At 42.1% G+C, this 18,168-nt stretch overlaps 2 protein-coding genes across 3 annotated transcripts; one reads left to right on the top strand and one right to left on the bottom strand.

The window, feature by feature from the left end:
• Positions 1–2,498: 2,498 nt before the first annotated feature.
• Positions 2,499–8,204, bottom strand: chst7 (carbohydrate (N-acetylglucosamine 6-O) sulfotransferase 7). Its single transcript, XM_086048392.1, has 3 exons — positions 7,230–8,204; positions 5,538–6,018; positions 2,499–3,044 (listed from the first exon to the last, which is right to left on the bottom strand). Exons 1-2 carry the CDS (start codon positions 8,028–8,030, stop codon positions 5,551–5,553), a joined length of 1,269 nt encoding a protein of 422 aa, XP_085904518.1. The 5' UTR covers positions 8,031–8,204; the 3' UTR covers positions 2,499–3,044; positions 5,538–5,550.
• An 861-nt stretch (positions 8,205–9,065) lies between these two features.
• Positions 9,066–17,971, top strand: tubgcp5 (tubulin gamma complex component 5). Of its 2 annotated transcripts, none has more exons than XM_086047706.1 (22): positions 9,066–9,373; positions 9,860–9,913; positions 10,204–10,312; positions 10,382–10,478; positions 10,539–10,618; positions 10,831–10,966; positions 11,148–11,265; positions 11,909–11,998; positions 12,173–12,266; positions 12,400–12,634; positions 12,709–12,911; positions 13,021–13,393; positions 13,599–13,797; positions 14,274–14,462; positions 14,646–14,828; positions 14,897–14,981; positions 15,967–16,087; positions 16,168–16,313; positions 16,486–16,611; positions 17,377–17,465; positions 17,564–17,664; positions 17,759–17,971. In XM_086047706.1, exons 1-22 carry the CDS (start codon positions 9,240–9,242, stop codon positions 17,803–17,805), a joined length of 3,009 nt encoding a protein of 1,002 aa, XP_085903832.1. In that variant the 5' UTR covers positions 9,066–9,239; the 3' UTR covers positions 17,806–17,971. The 2 variants fall into 2 exon arrangements, with proteins under 2 accessions (XP_085903832.1, XP_085903831.1); XM_086047705.1 differs by having other exon boundaries at positions 16,159–16,313.
• The last annotated feature ends 197 nt before the right edge of the window (positions 17,972–18,168 follow it).

Here is an 18,168-nt window from a genome sequence, read left to right as displayed (position 1 = left end):
AGGGAGCATTTGCAAGGGAATAAACTCACGTTTGGAAATTGGCAAAATTGTCTGATTTGTTTACGTTTTTTTTTTTTTTTGTCTTTAGGTGTAATGTGTTAATGTGCAAAAATGTCATGTCATGTCATGTCATCTTCCAAACCGCTTATCCTATATAGGGTCGCGGGGAGTTGCTGGAGCCTATCCCAGCCGTCAATGGGCGAAGGCAGACTACACCCCGAACTGGTCGCCAGCCAGTCGCAGGGCACACATAGACACTGTCACTGAGCGGGAATCGATCCCACGCTGCCCGCACACAACTCAGGCGTGTGTACCACTACACTATCAGCGGACATGCAAAAATGTCTATTATTTTAAATCCACACAAATCAGCCGATTTTACAACAGCTACTATCGGCCGATTAAATTGGCTTGCCGATTACTCATTCACTTCCTAGTTTTGAGCTCAAAAAATCTCTGTATAGTGTTTCCTTGTGAAGTTTCGGTGACCATGCTCGTAACTCAAAACATGCATATCTCAAATCATCTTTTCCAACTGAATTGAATGGAATTCCAGCACCCCCCCCAAAAAAAGGTTTTAAATGCATTTTTTAAGATGAAAAATCACATTGTATAATATTGTGCTTTATACTTAATATTTTACTTACAGTAATGACATAATAGAATGTAAAACAAGTTTTTGCCACATTTTCTTTTACTTGAATTCGATATTGTGCTGCTCCTTCTTGTGTGTGCACCTTGGCCGCAGTAATATAAGCCGTTCTTCACAGAGGATGAAGACCATGTGCACGTCATTATCTGTCAACATGTGTTGCTCCGCTGTTTGTGTTCAAATATCCTTTGCTTAAAGGCTTATCACAACACAACACTGAGGCTATTCATTAGCTCATCTGTGGCATTAGGCATGGTTTGTTAGCATTAAGCAAGCAGATTTTCACAGGATGTAAACCTATGTGGTTAATTTAAATTCACAACATGTCTAAAACTTTGTTTTATGTTTAGCTTGACAGGAAATGTTTGCTCGCAAGCCAAAGCAAAAAATATGTATCTGGAAAAACTCTTAAGTTGGGTCACGTGTACCTCAAGACACCACTGAATAAGTGAGTAGGGAATGAGTGACTGATTCCGAAAGTAGTTACTGCATTTGAATCATTCACACATTCTCTTCTTTTTTAAAATAACCAGGTCCATTATATAAAATCACTATATAGTAGTATATATATTATATATTCCGTATATGCCCAAAAATGCAGCATAATGACATTACTATTGCCATTGTAAATTAAGAAGAGCAAAAGCAATCATGAAGCAGTTGTCTTCGTTTTCACTAACTCTTTATTGAGGTCACTTTAAATAGTTTAAAAGTTATTCATGTCGCTTAAAAAGTCTGACAGAAAAAAATCCAACTTCTGAAGTTGATCATCAAAACATCCATCGTCTGAATGCAGGTTATTACACTTTGACAATGCTTACACAAAAAAGATTGAGATAAATAATCAGGAATAAAGGAAGTCAACCCAAACATATTTTTTTCAAGAATATGTTCTATGCAAGCCCACTAGTTGAAACAAGGCATGATAAATATTGCGTTTGTGGAATAAGAATTAATCCACACATTTTTAGCCATCCCCGGGGGCGGCCATTTTGTCATTTCTGTCGACTGAAAATGACATCACAACTACCCAGGGCTTAGGTCACGACCAATCATGGTTCAGCTTCAGAAAACAGGTCAGCAGTGATTGGTCATTACCTGAGCCCTGAGCAGTTGTGATGTCATTTTTAGTCAACAGAAATGACAAAATGGCCGCACCCTAAGATAGCTAAAAACGGGTTTATTTTGCTGCTTAACTCACATTCCAAAACAAAAATCAGAATGCTGTGTTTGAACTAGTGGGCCTGCTGGGAACACATTCTTGAAAAAAATATGTTTGGGTTGATTTACGCTTTAAGGTTGCAAAGGGGTGGAAAATTCATTGTAAAATTCCATCAAGTTTCTGGAAAATTTCTTTGGGAAGTTAAGCAGGATAATTTGGGAAATATACCAAATTGGAAACTTTCCCATTTGTGGGTAATTGATTGGAAATCTTATTCAACATTTTTTTTTTTGCCGCAAGCAGACACCCATGTAAAATTGATAACTCGCCTTGCCCACATGCGAGGTCACCGCAATAAATTCATTTCTCCATTATTTTCAGTGTATCCGTTGCTCAGTTGAAAATCCAGTTTGTTTGTACATAAATATAGCATCTCCTCGGGTATTGGTGAGGCGATTGCAACATACTTAGAGGGGTAATACTCACAAATCAGTCAAAATGCTCAAAAACTACAAGCAACAAGAGGGTGGCTGCCGGTTAGCATCGAATCACAAAGACCCAATCTTCAATATTGTAAATTCTTGGTCTATTCCCTTTTATTCGCATCGATTCCCATGGAAAATTTCTAACTTTTTGCAACCCTAATCAGTACGATAAAAACAAAAGTTGGAAGGAGTGGGGTGGAAAAAAAAAAGTCCCACTCATGTGAGTGTTTTGTCAGTGTGGTGCTGCTGCAGCTGTCCAGATTCCTCCGGGGCTAAGAGGGGTTGGAATGAGGAGGAGGCGGGGGAGGGGCAAGACTTCCTCACGCAGGCCTCTCAAAGCACACACAGTCTCCTTGAACTTTCCAGTTAGCGTGGTTAGCAGATCCACTTAGCCCAGTCACGCCAAGGTGAGGTTCCGACCTGCTAGTGCCACCCTGGATCCACCCAACTTTTTATGGGAATTTAAGTCAGGGTGAACTGGGGATTAGTGTGACTAAAAATGGGCAGTGACGTGTCAAGCAGCCTCGTGGCCGCTGCTCAACAGGTAAAAGTGGTAACAGGCTCCCCAGTCTTTGAAGCAGTCCAGCTTCGGTGTCCCACTTTTTTTTTGCTTCTTCCTACTCCTGTTCAGGGCCTCGGTATGCTCGGCTGCAAGAAAAAGCAGCCAGAGTGACGCTAGCCGCTCCCAGTCGGCCACGTTCCAGCTGTTATTCATCATTTTGCCCTCTACTCGACTTGCAGGCCCCTGGAAGAGAGATGGATGAAAGCTGTGAGGATTTAAAAAAAAAAACAAACAAAAAAAAACACAAGAAGCCAAGCTTCAAGTATAAACATAGAGCTATAGGCAATATAGTCTTAAAATAAAATTTCTAATAATTAATGAGAATAGATTTGTTTCCCCTTCACTAAAAATTTACTCTCCCTTCTACTTGTAATACTTTTTTTTAGAGCATTTATTGTTTGTAAGCAAGATTTTTTTTTCTTGACAGACAATGTGAAAATAAGTGTTTCCTCAGATGGCCCTTTAAACACAATGCTTAATACATTGTTTGACAATTTAACATGTCAAGTGTAAACTCAATTGCATTTATTTAGCACCAACTGAGGGAGGGACAAGAGAATATACAATAATACATCCAATATATATATATATATATATATATATATATATATATACATATTAGCAATGTTTTGATAAGGGATTTATGATGCCGATTCCAGTCATCCCTGCGTGTGATCGTCCAATATCGTTTCTGATCACATGGATTAGTTGCACTTTTTTTTTTATTTAGACAAAGCTAAATTGTCCCCTTTGAGAATTATATGCGAGAACAAAGTTGTCTTTGAACATAACATGAACAAATTCTCCATAACAAATAATGGACATGGAAATATAGTTTGTTCTAGAGACCATCCATCCATGCTTAAACAAATACAATTTTCAAGAAGTTTTTAAGGAGGGGGGGGTGCAATTAAAACAATACAAAAAACATTTTTTGTTATATTTGCTAAAAATGTCAGTATAACCTCACAGTAGTACCTGAGTGAAATGAACTACCCAAACAAAGAAAAAAGATATGCCCTATTTCGCCCAAGTTGGTATACCTCTACTTAGATTTTCTCGAAAATTCTGCGCCAGAGGAAAAACAACCAATCAGAGACAGGCTGACGAAGTGTCATTCATTTGTCGTGCACTCGCAAGCACATGCATAGTGGACAACCCACCGCAGCAAATCCTGGGTTTCAGGGCTAAAATCTTCCACCTCCAGAAAATTAACAAAAAAAAGCCCACCCTTCGCTTGCCAAGAACTGTACATAAAACAACAACTTCTCTGGAATAATAATGGAATGCATGCAGGCCTGCTTTCTTCAAGGCTCTGCCTGTCCAAAGCCTCTGATGACATGCTGGTAACCCAGGGAGGTCTATAGCCTGTCACGGCCAGCCGCGGACAATAAGCCCCTTCTCCAGGGTGCGAGCGCAAGGGCCTGGGCGACACCCTCGGCCGGCCGCGGCGCCGACCCCGGCCGCCCATGCTAGCCACGCGACAATGAAGTCTTTATTTCCAGGAGGGCAGAGCAAAATAGCCACCAGAGAAAAGCGCTCGGATGGATTTGATTCCTGTACAGTAATTTTAACTTGCCTCTGCCTTTCACGCGGAGCCCAGCCAAGGCGGGGTATAGTATGCACTTTCGCATAGTTAGACGGTATGCCCAAAATTGTATAATCAATGACAACGTCTGATGCAACGTATGAAATACAATGGAACCTCGATTTAACAGATCAGGAACCAGTGAATCCTGGATTCAACGGACAGAATATAGCGTCCAGTCTACTCGAAACGCTCGTTCTAAAGTAGCTGTTTAAAGTGGAAGTAAAGTTCAAAATGTTCTTTACACTAGTCTAAACACAGTGTTCTGATTAATACTGCATTTGTGGAATATGAATTAAGCAGAAAACCCAGTCATTTTTATCCATCTCAGGGGGCGGCCATTTTGCATTGTACAGTCACTCCCTGTCGACTGAAAATGACATCACAGTGACGTTCGCAAGCTGAACCGTTTGGTGTCATTGTGATGTCATTTTCATTCGCCAGCATGTGTCAGTGAACACAAAATGGCCACCCCCTGATATGATAAAAAACAGGTTGATTCTATGAATCAAACAACAAAATAACCACATACTGTATTTTTTTTTCCCAGTGCAAAGGGCTCTCTTGCATAGAAATTACCATTCAAGGACGGCACAAAACTGCTGAACAAGAAAGCAACATTAAGTGCAAGAAGTCATTTTGGACATTTTTTCACCTAGGTCAACTCAGTCAATCAATATTGTAATATTACTGAGATACTATGTTTGTCCTGCATATCATTCCAAATCTGAAAAAAAAAAAAAAAAGGTCTACTCACATTGTAGTATAGGGCAATATAAGACTCACTGTAAGCGCAACTGAGACATTTCTGCCATCTAGTGGTGATTGGGGATATTACAACTTCAAGCTACAGTCAACCTATGCATATTCGCAGTTTGGCACCCCCATTGATTCGCATATTCACCGATTTTTTTTCTTTCTTTTTTTTTTTTTTATATTTTGGATTTTGCCAGTTTTTTACGGGATTTTTTAAAATCACCGTTTCCCCCCGAAAATGTATATTGGATATTTATGAGCGTTTTAATGAAGAATTTATGGGTTTGTAAAAACTGGATGGATGGATAATTAATACAGAGCATTCCTCTCACCCGTGCGCCCTCCTCATGTGTTTTTTTCCGCGCCGTGCTTGGGGTACCCGAGCTGCCTCATGACCTCGCTGCAGTAGGCCTCCACCTGGTTGATCTGCTCCACACTGAGCCTCTCCCTCCACGCATAGATGGCTTCCTTGGCGTCCCGCGACGAGATGAGGAAGGGCCGGTCTGACGAGTAACCGCGACCGTGGGTCATGTTGAGGGCGAAGCTCTCCAACGCTGGCGACGTGGACAGGTTGGAGAATCGGTAGAGCTTCTGCAGCTCCTCGGCCGGGTGCAGCACCAGATCCTCGTAGCGGACCCGGTGGTAGCTGCGGCGCACCCAGGGCGGCGCGTTGGTCACCAGCATCATGTCGCCCAGCCAGTTGTCGCAGATGAGCTCCATGGCACTGGACACGTAGCTCTCGGCGCGGTTCATGCGGTTGTTGGGCACCAGTAGACGCTTGTACTTGTCGCTGTGCTTTTTGCTGCGCAGCACCTGGAGGAGCGACAAACATTTTCACACGTTTGACCAATGGCTAATATCACAGCAGCTTAATGTGTGAAACAATTCTTTGATTGTCGGCGACAGTGGTCCCCAAAACTGGTCCGCGGACCGATATCCATTTGGTACAGAGAGATGAAAAAAATACAAATAATAACAATACAGTTGACCCACTGACAATCTGCATATACAGTAATTGATGCCCACTGAAATGCATTGGAAAACTAAACATTTAAACCCCCCAAATTATTTTGAAAAAGCTGATAAACATTCAATTAAATGAAAAATGCAGGAAAAGAATGAGAAATCCTAACTAATTTACTAATTTGACTAATTTAACATATTGACTGACTAATTTAACATAGTGACAAAAACAGATTTTCTTTTTAATTGCAAACTCCCCTTTCAATGGGGAAGTCAACCCAAACCTATTTTTCAAGAATATGTTCTATTCAGGCCCACTAGATGAAACAAGGCATTCTGATAAATATTGCGTTTGTGGGATAAGAGTTAATCCACCCGTTTTTAGCAATTAATGGGGGCGTCCATTTTGTCACTTCTGTCGACTGAAAACGACATCAGTTGCTCAGAGCTCAGGTAACGACCAATCACAGTTCACCTGTTTTCTGAAGCTGAACCATGATTGGTCGTTAGCTGGGCCCTGAGCAACTGCGATGTCATTTTTAGTCGACAGAAGTGACAAAATTGAGATGGCTGAATTTTGGAAAACGGGTGGATTTTGCTGCTTAACTCATATTCCATAAACGCAATATTAATAAGAATGCCTTGTTTCAACTAGTGAGCCTTCCTAAATATGTTTGGATTGACTTCCTCTTTAAGTACACTGTAAACACAACTTCTATTTTTGGGGGCTAAAACAGTCATTTAAATGAATGGAATGACGTTTGTGTTAGCACAACAAAGGGAGCAAGTTGGTTTTTTTTTTGCTCAAAAACGAGCCAGTTGTTTTTACTTATGTCTTTCAGTTGGGGGGCCGATGCAAGGGACAGCAATTCTGTAATATCGTATTTTTTGTTGAGAAAATCCAATTTTTTACAACAGCAAAACTTAAAATATTTTGTTGATTTGGCCAACTTAATATTTTGTGGAAGTTTATTGCCTTGAAATTTTGAGTCCACCCAACTTTTTTTCTTCTTCTTTTATTGCTCACCGTAAAGAGCCCCCGAAAAACAACTAAAGGTCACCTGGATGCTCTCCTTCACCAGGGCCTGCTTGGACTTGAGGCGAGAATTGTGCACGGCTCGCGGGTCGCGGAAGAGCTGCACGATGTGCAAATTGATGGCCGGGTCCTTCATGAGGGGCACCAGGGTGCTGAGGTCCAGCACGCGCACGCCCTTGATGACCACCACCGGGTACTTCTTGCACTCCCGCTCCAGCTCGCGGATGTCCCGCTTGGGGCACTTGGCGCAGCGGTCCTCCTGCACCAGACCGACGCGATGGCGCTGGTGGGCGTCGCACAGCGGCTCGGAGCACACCACCTTGTTCATCTTCCAGCCGAAGATGAAGGCGGTGGTGAGGTTCTGTGAGCCGGCGTACAGCTTGAGCACGGAGAAGTCGCAGCGGAACAGCGCGCTCAGCATGTCACGCACGGCGCCCTGCAGGCTGCCCGCGTCGCCCGGGTACAGGGCCTGCCAGATGTGCCACATGGGCTCGTACAGGTAGAACACGTCCGGGTGTTGGTTGAACAGCTCGCCAAGGAACGATGAGCCGGTCCTCCAGGTGGCGTGTAGGTAGATGTGCGTGCGAGGCGCGCCGGGCCCGGGCGGTTCTGTACCGTTTGCGCCGTCCACTTTGTAGCCGTGCTCCCACAGCAGCGCCACGGCGTTCTTCAGGTCCGAGCACCGCGTCTGCTGCTGCTGCAGGAGCCCGTGCTTGGTGCGCTGCACCGAGCGCTCCCCGAAGTCGAACACATAGGGGATGAGCAGGAGCAAACCCGTATAGGCGAGGATCAGAATCAAGTATTTCTTCTGGAGCCTCCTCTTCATCGCGCTGGCTTGCACGCGCAGCGCTTTGGAGCTCTGCTCAAGTTGTGCGTGCGCGAACGAGGCGACCTGTGTGGCACGCTCAAATTCAGGGGGATGTGACGAGAGGCGGGTCTAGTTGGTTGCCTAGTGAGGCGGGGTCTATTTAGTGCTAAAAGTTGCTAAATGACGTCGTCCCTGATTGTTGCTAAAATTTGCTAAATAAAGATAGGGTAGATCTGATACAAAGACATTTCAAGAATAGATATGAATAAAAAATAAATATTTCTTTTTTTCTTTTCTTTTCTATTTGGTGCTAATAGTTGCTAAATGGCGTTGCCTTTGTGTGAACTACTGTATATGCAAATGCACATTACTCAGATTAAGTTATGAGTATGTTATGAACGGCCTGATTACAAAACTACCTACGTGTCTGGTATCATGACTGCATGTCTGATATTTCTACCAAACTATCCGTGTCAAAATCAGTAAATTATTATTATTAATTTATTGGAGCCAAACACCGTTATCTCAATACAAGTAAATGGAAGAAATTGTCGGGGATTCCTGGTTAAAGATGGCGGCTAAATCTACACGTCTTTGACCAGCCGAGGCTTTATCTAGTACCGCCACATTCAAAATGGTGAAAAGGCTTACGTATCCCAACTCGGGCCAAACCGCTCAAGCAGTGGAAAACCACATTCAACACAAATTTAAACGACAGACGACCAAATACGAATTTGGAATTAATTCGTAAGAACTCTGGTTGTTTATTGAAAGAGAAATGGGAAGCGTTCTAGCAATAAATCGGGCAAAATGATGCACTTCTGGTTATGTGTCGTCACCACGCGATGCATCGTGGGAAAATTTGAAAAAAACGCACCGATGCATATTTTTTGTTGTTTTTATTATTACATTTTGACTTTTGTCACTTCATATTTGATTATTATCCAATTCAAATCAACAATACACTTTATGTTGTAAAAATACAGCAGATCATTTTTTATTCTTATTTTATTTATTTATCATTTTATTTGTATTTTGGGGGGGGGTTGCGCATGCGTACATCCCTTTTCTACGCTAGCGCGCCTATGAAGATGTTGCTAAGTCAACCAGAGGTGCTCCGCCAGCTGTCACAAATGGCGTTATCCAAAACATACTACCGCTTGTATTAGTGCCTTATTCGATCCAGGCTAGCTAACCAGCTTGCCATATGTGACGCCGAGCTAAGCTATGACTCACTGGAGCACTTTCGAGAGGGAGACCGAGAGGGAGACGAAGGAGCTGGTCAGGTGTGTGAGCGGACTGGAGGACGAGGAGGAGAACAACTTCCAGCTGGCTCTCAAATTCGCTTGGTCCAATTTCAAGTAAGAAATGGTTAACCTGTCCTGATAAAAGAACCCGATTCCTCACGCTTGGTTATGCCTTCTGTGTTGCTCTTGTTTGTGAGATCCCCAAGCATCAATTCTGGAAGCCCTCCGGTTTACCTTAGCTGTGATGAGGAAAAAAGTAGACCACTGCCAAATTATTGCTTGATGCCAACATGTCTTAAATGAAATGCAAAAAGAAAAAGGGTTTGTCATTTAATCTGTAAACGTCAATATGATTGTGACACTATAGCTAGCAGCATTGGCTCCAATGTCCAACCTTGATTTCCAAGTCCTCTTAATTTTAATTTGTTTATTTTTTTAATCTTGCGGCTATCTCTTTTAGTTCTATTCTTTAAGTTGACTGTTTGTAAAGTGAAACACTTTGTAACCTTGTTTTGAAATATGCCATATTCACACAGTACAGCTAATAGATACAAAGTTATTTGTGATGCTATGCACCTCTATGTATTTTATCCCTCTCAGGTTCCATCGTTTCCTGGACGTGGACAGCCACAAAGTGCAGCGTAGCATCAGTGGGTAAGTCTCTGTTTTGGTTTGAATTTCAAGTTACGTTTGGCTATTGAGGCGGATATAAGAAGACATTGTATTTACGGTCCTTTGATTTATAAAGTCCTTTTGCCCAAGTTTGCTTTTGATTTTGTGATCGATTTTCACAGAAAATGTACATTTAACTCCAAATTGTATTTGTGTGTCATATTCCATCATACTTGCTGGTATTTGACATGTGACGTAATGCTTTATTCGGATTTGAGTTCTTAGTTTTGAGGCAAAAAAATGAATGTGAATGTGTTTGTTTCTCGACACAGAATCTACGAAAAGCTCATGGTCCACTCGGAAGTGAGTAAGGCCGAAAGCTGGATGAGGCTGACTGATGAGTTCCTCAACTCGCCCCTAGCTAACACCAATGGCACAAAGGTACATACCCCTTTGCCACAATCTTCTAGAATTGCTTCTGTGCGTTAACGATTGCACGTGTTTTTACAGACTGACGTACACTACAGCATACTGTCGCTGCTCCTGCTCTTATCGGGCTCCCCCTCCAACACAAACTTTACGGAGAGACCCCGGGTGAAGGAGGCCGGTGAGTTAGGCACTGGTTTGGTGCTTCTTTGCAGTAAAATAAAATGTTATCCCACCACAGAACCAGAGGATAACTTCGACTGGGCGAAATACCTACTGGAGGGTGAGGACATAGACAATGGGCCATACCCTGATACTCCTGTGAGTATTACACTAGCTGTTTTGCTTTTTCTTTGGCCTTTGGGTACCAGTGAGGATGTTGACCCTAAGTGGACAAAAATAATAGCTGCACCTCACATGTGCATGTCATTGCATTTATTAAATCAAAATCAATTTTCCATCTGATTAATCAATGGCATAATTGCTGGAATACTTTTACATTCATGTGCTGTTGTTTCCTGCGGGACGATCAGGAGTGGTCCGAAGAGGAGAGCGAGGGCGAGGACAGCTGTCAGCCAATCAGTAGGGAGGACTCCGGGATCCAGTTGGACAAAACCCCCCAGGAAGATAAAGACCACGCCGGCAAGACTGTTTCGGTCCCATGGACAGGTCGGAAACAATCACAGTACAGTCGTATCTTGACATAAGAGCTTAATTCGTTCCATGGGCAAACTTGTAGCTCAATTCATACAGGGTACTCGGAAGTCAGGGTACCACTGTAGATAAAAAGCCTTGATGATGATTTGTAATGTGTGGGGAGAAAATAGAGTTTTTGTCTGATTTGTGGCAGTGGGTGAACCCGATGCCCGAGCCTGGCTGGAGCAACATGTGGTGACTCCCTACTGGGTGCCGCACGCCCCCCGATTCGCCCACAGCCTCCATTTACACTCCAACTTGCTGAATGTCTGGTGAGGCACATGCCAAGACACTGATCCTATGGCGTACTCATTTGGTGCCACGATACTAGGGCCGAACAATTAATCAAACTGAAATCGACTTTGAAAAGTACTGTAGTAGAAAGTAACTTTCAAATCGCAAAGGCTGCTTTTTGGAATGAAAAAAAAAAAAGCGTAATTTCAGTCAATCTGATTTTTTTTTTTTTTTTTTACGACTATACTGCAAGCAACACTTTTTACATAGTTTGAAATATTTATGCAAGATGAATCTGATATTGTTTATTTTAATACAGATTCATCACTTTTTTTGTGCCCCGGAAGAAGATTTGAATTTGGAAATTTGAAATGGATTTCTGAAGAAGAAAAGGCTAATGAATAATGTTTTAATGATGTTCTATGATGCTGATGTTCTAAACACAATAAACTAGTTATACCTCAAGTTGCATTTGATTTGGTAAAAAAAATAATAATTAAGAAATCATGTCTATTGAAAGTTGGGGCCTGTTTTTTTTTTGGGGGGGGGGGTGTCACCCTGTAATGCAATATTGAGGGGAAAAAAAAATCACAATTATATTTCAAAATCGGTCAGCCCTAGTTAAGCCATAAATATAAGTCGTACATTTGTGATGTGCTTCTGACCTGTTTTCCTCTGCAGGGACCAGCACTTGTACAACACCGATCCGCTGTATCTGCCCGAAGAAAAAGCTTTTGTTACCGAGACCCAAGTCATCCGTGAAACACTGTGGTGAGCTGCATGATCACATTTTTTACTTTGGACACGGTCGTAGGTTAACAAATGCACATTTACCACTGTCTATTTGTTTTACTACAGTGCCTTCAAAAGTAAATTACACTGCACAGTGCACAACAATATTCCTTAAATGCAGCGTTAATTCTTATACATTTTTGGGTGTCCCAGGCTTCTATCTGGGGTTAAGAAACACTTCATATTCCAGCACCACGACGGGAAAGTATCGGTCAGGAATAACGTGGTGGTCACTCATCTCACCAGTGTAAGTGAAAAAAAAAAACAGTTTTAACTATAATACAGTGTTGCCTTGAAATACGATTGACCCGACTTTTTGCTTTATTAGTTTGGTCACACAATGAATTAAACCCATAAGTCAAGATACCAATTTGCCACAGAATTGCCTACGGTCCGTGCTGGAGCACGTGGCGGCGTACGGCCAGGCGGTGTTCCGGTTGCAGAAGTTGATCGACGAGGTGACGGGCCACAGTCCTGAGCCCGGTCCGGCCGGCGCCAAGAGGGGCTCCGAGCCTCCATTTAGGACCTACCAGGCCTTTGTGTGGGCCCTCAACAAGTACTTCACCAGCTTCAAGGAGGAGCTGGTCGCCATCGAGAGAGGGCTTGTGTGCAAAGGCAAGTACCGTGAACTCGGGCTGAACAATTAATCGAATTGAAATTTGATATAATATAAGGCGCTCCTCCTCCAGATGAGACGGTGACGTTGTCCGCCGTGCTGGAGCGTCTCAGCCCGCACCTCGCGCAGATCAAAGTGCTGCACAAGGTCTTTTGCACCGGCATCGCCGAGGTGCCCCCCGAGACCCCCAATGTGGTGCGGGCCTCTCACCTGCTCAACACACTCTACAAGGCCATCATCGAGTACGACAGTGTCGGGGAAGCTTCCGAGCAAACAGTGAGTTTTTTTTTTTTTTTTTTTTTTAGTGCATCTCTGGGACACACAAATACACAAAATACAGATTTTGGTACGAGGTTTAGTAAGGTTTACCTCCTTTCTCCATTAGGTGGCTTTACTGTTTTCACTATGGACCGAGACCGTACGACCATATTTGGAGATAGTGGACGAATGGATCGTCCACGGACACCTGTTCGATCCCGCCAAAGAGTTCATCATCCAGAGGAACAAAGATGTGGCAGTGAATCACAGAGACTTTTGGCACGCCACCTACACGCTGTACAGCATCTCCGAGACGGTTGAGAGCGAGATGAGCGACGCGGCCAGCGGCAGTTCCGGAGGGGAAGGCGGAGGAGGAAACCGGCAGCTAACAATGGTGTCCTTCCTCAAGCCTGTCCTCAAACAGATCATCATGGCTGGAAAGTCCATGCAGCTCCTTAAGAACCTGCACCGCGAAGAAGATGCTCAGCAGTCCTCGAGAGGTGAGTCAGTGTTTTTGTTAGAGACTCTAAAGTGAACAGGAATTTGGCCATTTTGATTTTGAATCCACCCTTTGACACACCGTAGTGCGCTCTGGGAAGTTAGGAAACAAAACTTGCCCCGAACTCTAGAACTCCAGATGACGAAAAAGTTTTGTTTTGTTTTAATCGTTCATTGTCACTGATAAAAATATGATGTGAAACGCAGATGCAGAGCGCAAGAGTTTATACACGTTGTTCTTGGAGTCGGTGCAGTCGCGTCTCCGCAGCCGGGACGCGTCTCCCTCTGGCGCCGTGACCGAGCAACAGGCCACCAGGAAGAGTCTCATCCGGATGCAGTCGGTCATTGAGCAGCATCTTCAGATTGAAGATCTTCATGACCCACTGTTGGCCATCAACTTTGCCAGGTTTTTTTTTTTTTTTTTTTTTTTAGATTTTTACAATGTATTCAGGCATTCCCCTGCTTATGACCTCTGTCTCTCTCTCTCTCTGTCTCTCTCTCTGTCTTTTTTTTTTGGGGGGGGGTGATATTAATCAACTGACCAACTAAAAGATTGCAATGTGAAAACCAATTGGGATGAATTAAGGACTTACACCTGTATACAATATCTTTGTTGTTCCATAAATAATTACCATGTGGCGAGAAATTATGTTCATCGATTAATGACCAGGAAATAAGCATGTTTCTGAAAATTAGAGAGACTCACTCTTTCAGTAAGTCTTAATGTATTTTAACTTCAAATAATTAACATGAATTACTATAAAATGACTGTACATAAACTGTATCTAACTAAAATATACAACACGGGGGTTCGCTGTGTTAGGACACTGGATGAGGACCGAACTTTTGTAAGTTTAAACACACGGTGTGTTTTTGTGTCAGGCTGTACTTGGAGCAGAGCGACTTCCACGAGTGCTTCTCCCGGGACGACTTCACCGTGGACCGCTCGTCACAGTCCGTCACATGCCAGACGTTTGAGCTCACGCTGCGCTCCTGCCTCTACCCGCACATCCAGCAGCGCTACGTCGAGTGCTGCGGCAACCTCATGAAGACTCTGAAAAAAGACTACAAGTAAGTCAGCCAGCAACGCCGCACATTGGAATCTCCAAAGAGCTTTTTAACTTGGATGATGTACTCTGCTTGGGTGGCGACAGAGGCAGCCGCCATCTGGCAAGCACTGAGTTTCAGTGAGAGCTGTGGCGTGGCACGTCTGTTCATTCTTCTCCTCCTTCTTAACACCTTCTTGTTCTTCAGGCTGCTTGAGTACCTTCAGGCCATGAGGAACTACTTCCTGCTTGAGGCCGGCGACACCATGTATGACTTCTACACGGCCATCTTTGACAAGGTGCGCGAGAAGGAGAGCTGGCAGCAGCCGTCCTTCCTCAACGGCCAACTACAAGAAGCTGTCGGACAGCGCCGCCCGGAGGACAGTAGCAGGTACTGCGTGCACATGCCAAGGTTTGAATGTATTCTGTTATTAATCTCCAGCTTTCTTTCTTTGTAAGATTGTCAATCTTCCTGGAAACAATTGATCCGGGCCGGAAGAAACACCCTGTCAATAATCTCGAAGTGCTGACCCTCAGTTACAAGGTAGGTTTTTATTACACTTGTCAACACATTTTGACTACATTTTTAAATCAGAGATGCAAGTTAAATTTTATTGAATTATTTTGCGCTGATTCCAAACCTGCCCTTGTTTCACATCAGGTTTTCATTATTATAATGATAATATAATATAGCATTTCAGTAGCATTTATGATTATTTTTTTCTGAAATGTTATATCTATATATTACAATTGATGGTAAAATCCATATTGTGCATACTTTTATAGGTCAAACTTAAAATTAAAAAAATCTCCAAAACCTGATGTGCTAGAAAAAAAGTAAAGATATTTTTAAACTGAGCGTCAAAAATGCATTTGGGGACACATAAAGCCATCTCTGATTAAAATTTGCTGTTGACCGGTGTTATTAGCCATGGAGATTTTTTTATTCACAGTTTGTTTGTTAGTTAACAGGATTAAACAAATATAAACATACATATACTATACTATATTCTGTATCATTTCATTTGTTTAGCACTAAACAAAAGTGTAAAAATGTATCATTTTATTTTAGATAAAGTTATATATTTGTATTGTTCTTATTTTTTCAATTAAGTGAAACATCAAAAGGACAAAAAGTGAAATGTCACTTTTTTCCTAATAAAATTAGTTTATGAAAATATTTTTTTAACTTTTTTACTTAGAGAAATACAACAATACAATAAAATGTGTATATATCTTTTGATTATATTTTTTAATAACTTTTTTTACGTTTAAACCCATTATATTTTGCAGTACAACCCCAGGATTTTTTTTCTGTCACTGGAATTGCAATTTTTTATTATTTTTTTACATTTTTGTTTCTTTCACGCCAAATACCGCATTAATCCTAAAAACAAAATTCAGGCATATGTGAGAGGTGGCTATCTCTATGCAGTAGGTGTTCTATTTGGTATTGTTCCAAATTAAGATCATCATTAAAAGATAACAACACAAAGTATTTGAATATTGTCCTTTTTCCTCCTCCGCAGGTTCCGTGGCCTGTTGACATCGTTATCAGCTCCGAGTGCCAAAAGATTTACAATCAAGTGTTTCTTCTGCTGCTTCAGATCAAATGGGCCAAGTACAGCTTGGACACGCTTCGATTCAGCGGTAGGCGTTGTCGCCATCATGCTCAACTGGTGCATAATCTCAGTAAGTGGTACATTGTATTTTATTATCAGAGTTTGCAGATTTCACAAAGAAACCGGAGGGGGCGCTGGCCGACGATGCCAAGCAGAAAGAGCGACCGGTCAAGCAGCAGATTCACCGCATGTGTTTGCTGCGCGTCAAACTCATGCACTTCGTCAACAGCCTTCACAACTACATCATGACCAGGGTGAGACAGTTCAATCACACGCCTTCGTTAACGGGTACCTCGACTTACAAATGCCCAACTTACCACTTTTGCCAGTTACAAGCCACAGTTACGAACTACCTTTCGATTTGCCGTAATTGGAGCAGTTAAGGTACTCTATCGCGGTTCTTGAAATTTGTTTTCTCTCCGTCAGATTCTGCACAGCACCGGACTGGAGTTCCAGCACCAAGTGCAGGAAGCAAAGGACCTGGACCAGCTGATCAAGATCCATTACAGATACTTGGCGACTATCCATGACCGTTGCTTATTGAGGGAGAAGGTAATGTGTAATGGTTTATGTATTCACATTTATATTTTTGGTACGGTAGAGATAGTATTAAGGTACGCAAAGTGTAACTGCCTCGTGTTGTAACCATACAACGGTCTACACCGCAAACAAATACAGTGCAGCTAGGCTTCTGGCTAGCAGACAACATGGCTTGCTTTATCTTCTTGGCAGTCCCTCAAACTTGATTGACTCGTTTGAAACAAAAATGATCGCATAATAATGAACTTTGTCTGCACTGTTAATTTCCTCAAAAGAAGACAAACCGTTCATGTTTAATTTTCTAAGAAGACAGAATGATGTTGAACTTCACTCCAAAGGAGGCAAACAACTGTTTTGCTTTCCTAAAAAGAAAACAAACTATTGACGTCGCACTGCCCTTTCCTCAAAAGATGATCAACTCTGTATTCAGAAAGCTTTATTTATTGATGTTGCACAATCCTAAAAATAATAACAAACTATTAATGTTGCACTTTCTTTAAAAGAAACGATGTAGGTTGTTTTATACAATTATACTTTGGATATTTTATTGCAAACAATATTTAGTTGAGAATGTATCTTTTATTTGACAATGTACTGCTAGCAGTTTTATTAATGATATATTTAAAATGTCATTAAATGTGTTGGTTTATACAAAAGATAAGCACTTCACTGGTTTGTAGTTTGTTCCATGACTGAAATGTGTATCGATATGAACACAACAGTGACATCAGCCATTTTCTCCTTCCTTCATTCCTTCATTCCTCCATCCTACATCAGGTCAGTTTTGTCAAGGAAGCCATCATGAAGGTGCTCAACCTTGTCCTCATCTTCTCTGACCGATGGCAAGCCGGATTTGGAGCTTGGAAGTAAGAGCCTGTGTAGAAAGATGCAACTTCTGAAACCCTTAACACACACACACACATATTTACACACATATATATATATATAATTTTTTTTTCCATAGGATTGAGTCCATTGCGAAAATGGAGTCCGATTTCAAAAACTGTCACATGTTCTTGGTGACCATCCTCAACAAGGCTGTGTGTCGTGGCTCCTTTCCTCATTGTAAGTCCAATTTTCATGAAATTTTAATGTTTAATGCACAGTTGAAATGAGTGTGTGTTTGTGTGTGTGTGTGTTTTAATCTGGTTGTTTACAGTGGAGTCGCTGGCCCTCTCGTTGATGGCGGGCTTTGAGCAGTGCTGACGTGGGACGGGCCGCAGTCCAACAATGTGTTTTATGAGCACTACAAGTCATGTGACTGTACATATTGGAGCAAGACCTGTTTGTAAATGTCTTTTTACCTGCTGTCAAGGTGACTGTTAATAATGTGGTGTTGTATGAAGCACAATAAATCATAAGTAATTGTGAAGTTCTCATTTTAATGGCCTATTTTACCGGATCTGATACGCATGATACATTCTTCAGCATTTGTACTGAATGAATTGCATTTCATCATTCATCATTTAGTCTAATGACCAAGGCATTTGCATTCCACCAAGTTACACGTGGTGGAAATTCAGACTTACGTTAAATGCAAGTTCAAATAAGAATTCAAAAGTCTTGAAT

The sequence above is a fragment of the Filicampus tigris genome, chromosome 12 (genome assembly GCF_054856515.1).
Source record: "Filicampus tigris isolate MCC_2025a chromosome 12, RoL_Ftig_1.0, whole genome shotgun sequence".
NCBI lineage: Eukaryota > Metazoa > Chordata > Actinopteri > Syngnathiformes > Syngnathidae > Filicampus > Filicampus tigris.
The sequence above is the reverse complement of the archived record's forward strand: the minus strand, read 5'-3'. Positions and strand labels throughout refer to the sequence as shown.

Excerpts from the sequence above, each read along its gene's own strand:
- chst7 (XM_086048392.1), bottom strand. The coding sequence starts at position 8,030 with ATGAAGAGGAGGCTCCAGAAGAAATACTTGATTCTGATCCTCGCCTAT. Across the intron at positions 6,019-7,229 it reads TGGTGAAGGAGAGCATCCAG|GTGCTGCGCAGCAAAAAGCA; the intron begins GTGACCTTTAGT and ends TCGCTCCTCCAG.
- tubgcp5 (XM_086047705.1), top strand. The coding sequence starts at position 9,240 with ATGACTCACTGGAGCACTTTCGAGAGGGAGACCGAGAGGGAGACGAAG. Across the intron at positions 11,266-11,908 it reads TCCAACTTGCTGAATGTCTG|GGACCAGCACTTGTACAACA; the intron begins GTGAGGCACATG and ends TTTCCTCTGCAG. Across the intron at positions 14,982-15,966 it reads TGCTGACCCTCAGTTACAAG|GTTCCGTGGCCTGTTGACAT; the intron begins GTAGGTTTTTAT and ends CCTCCTCCGCAG.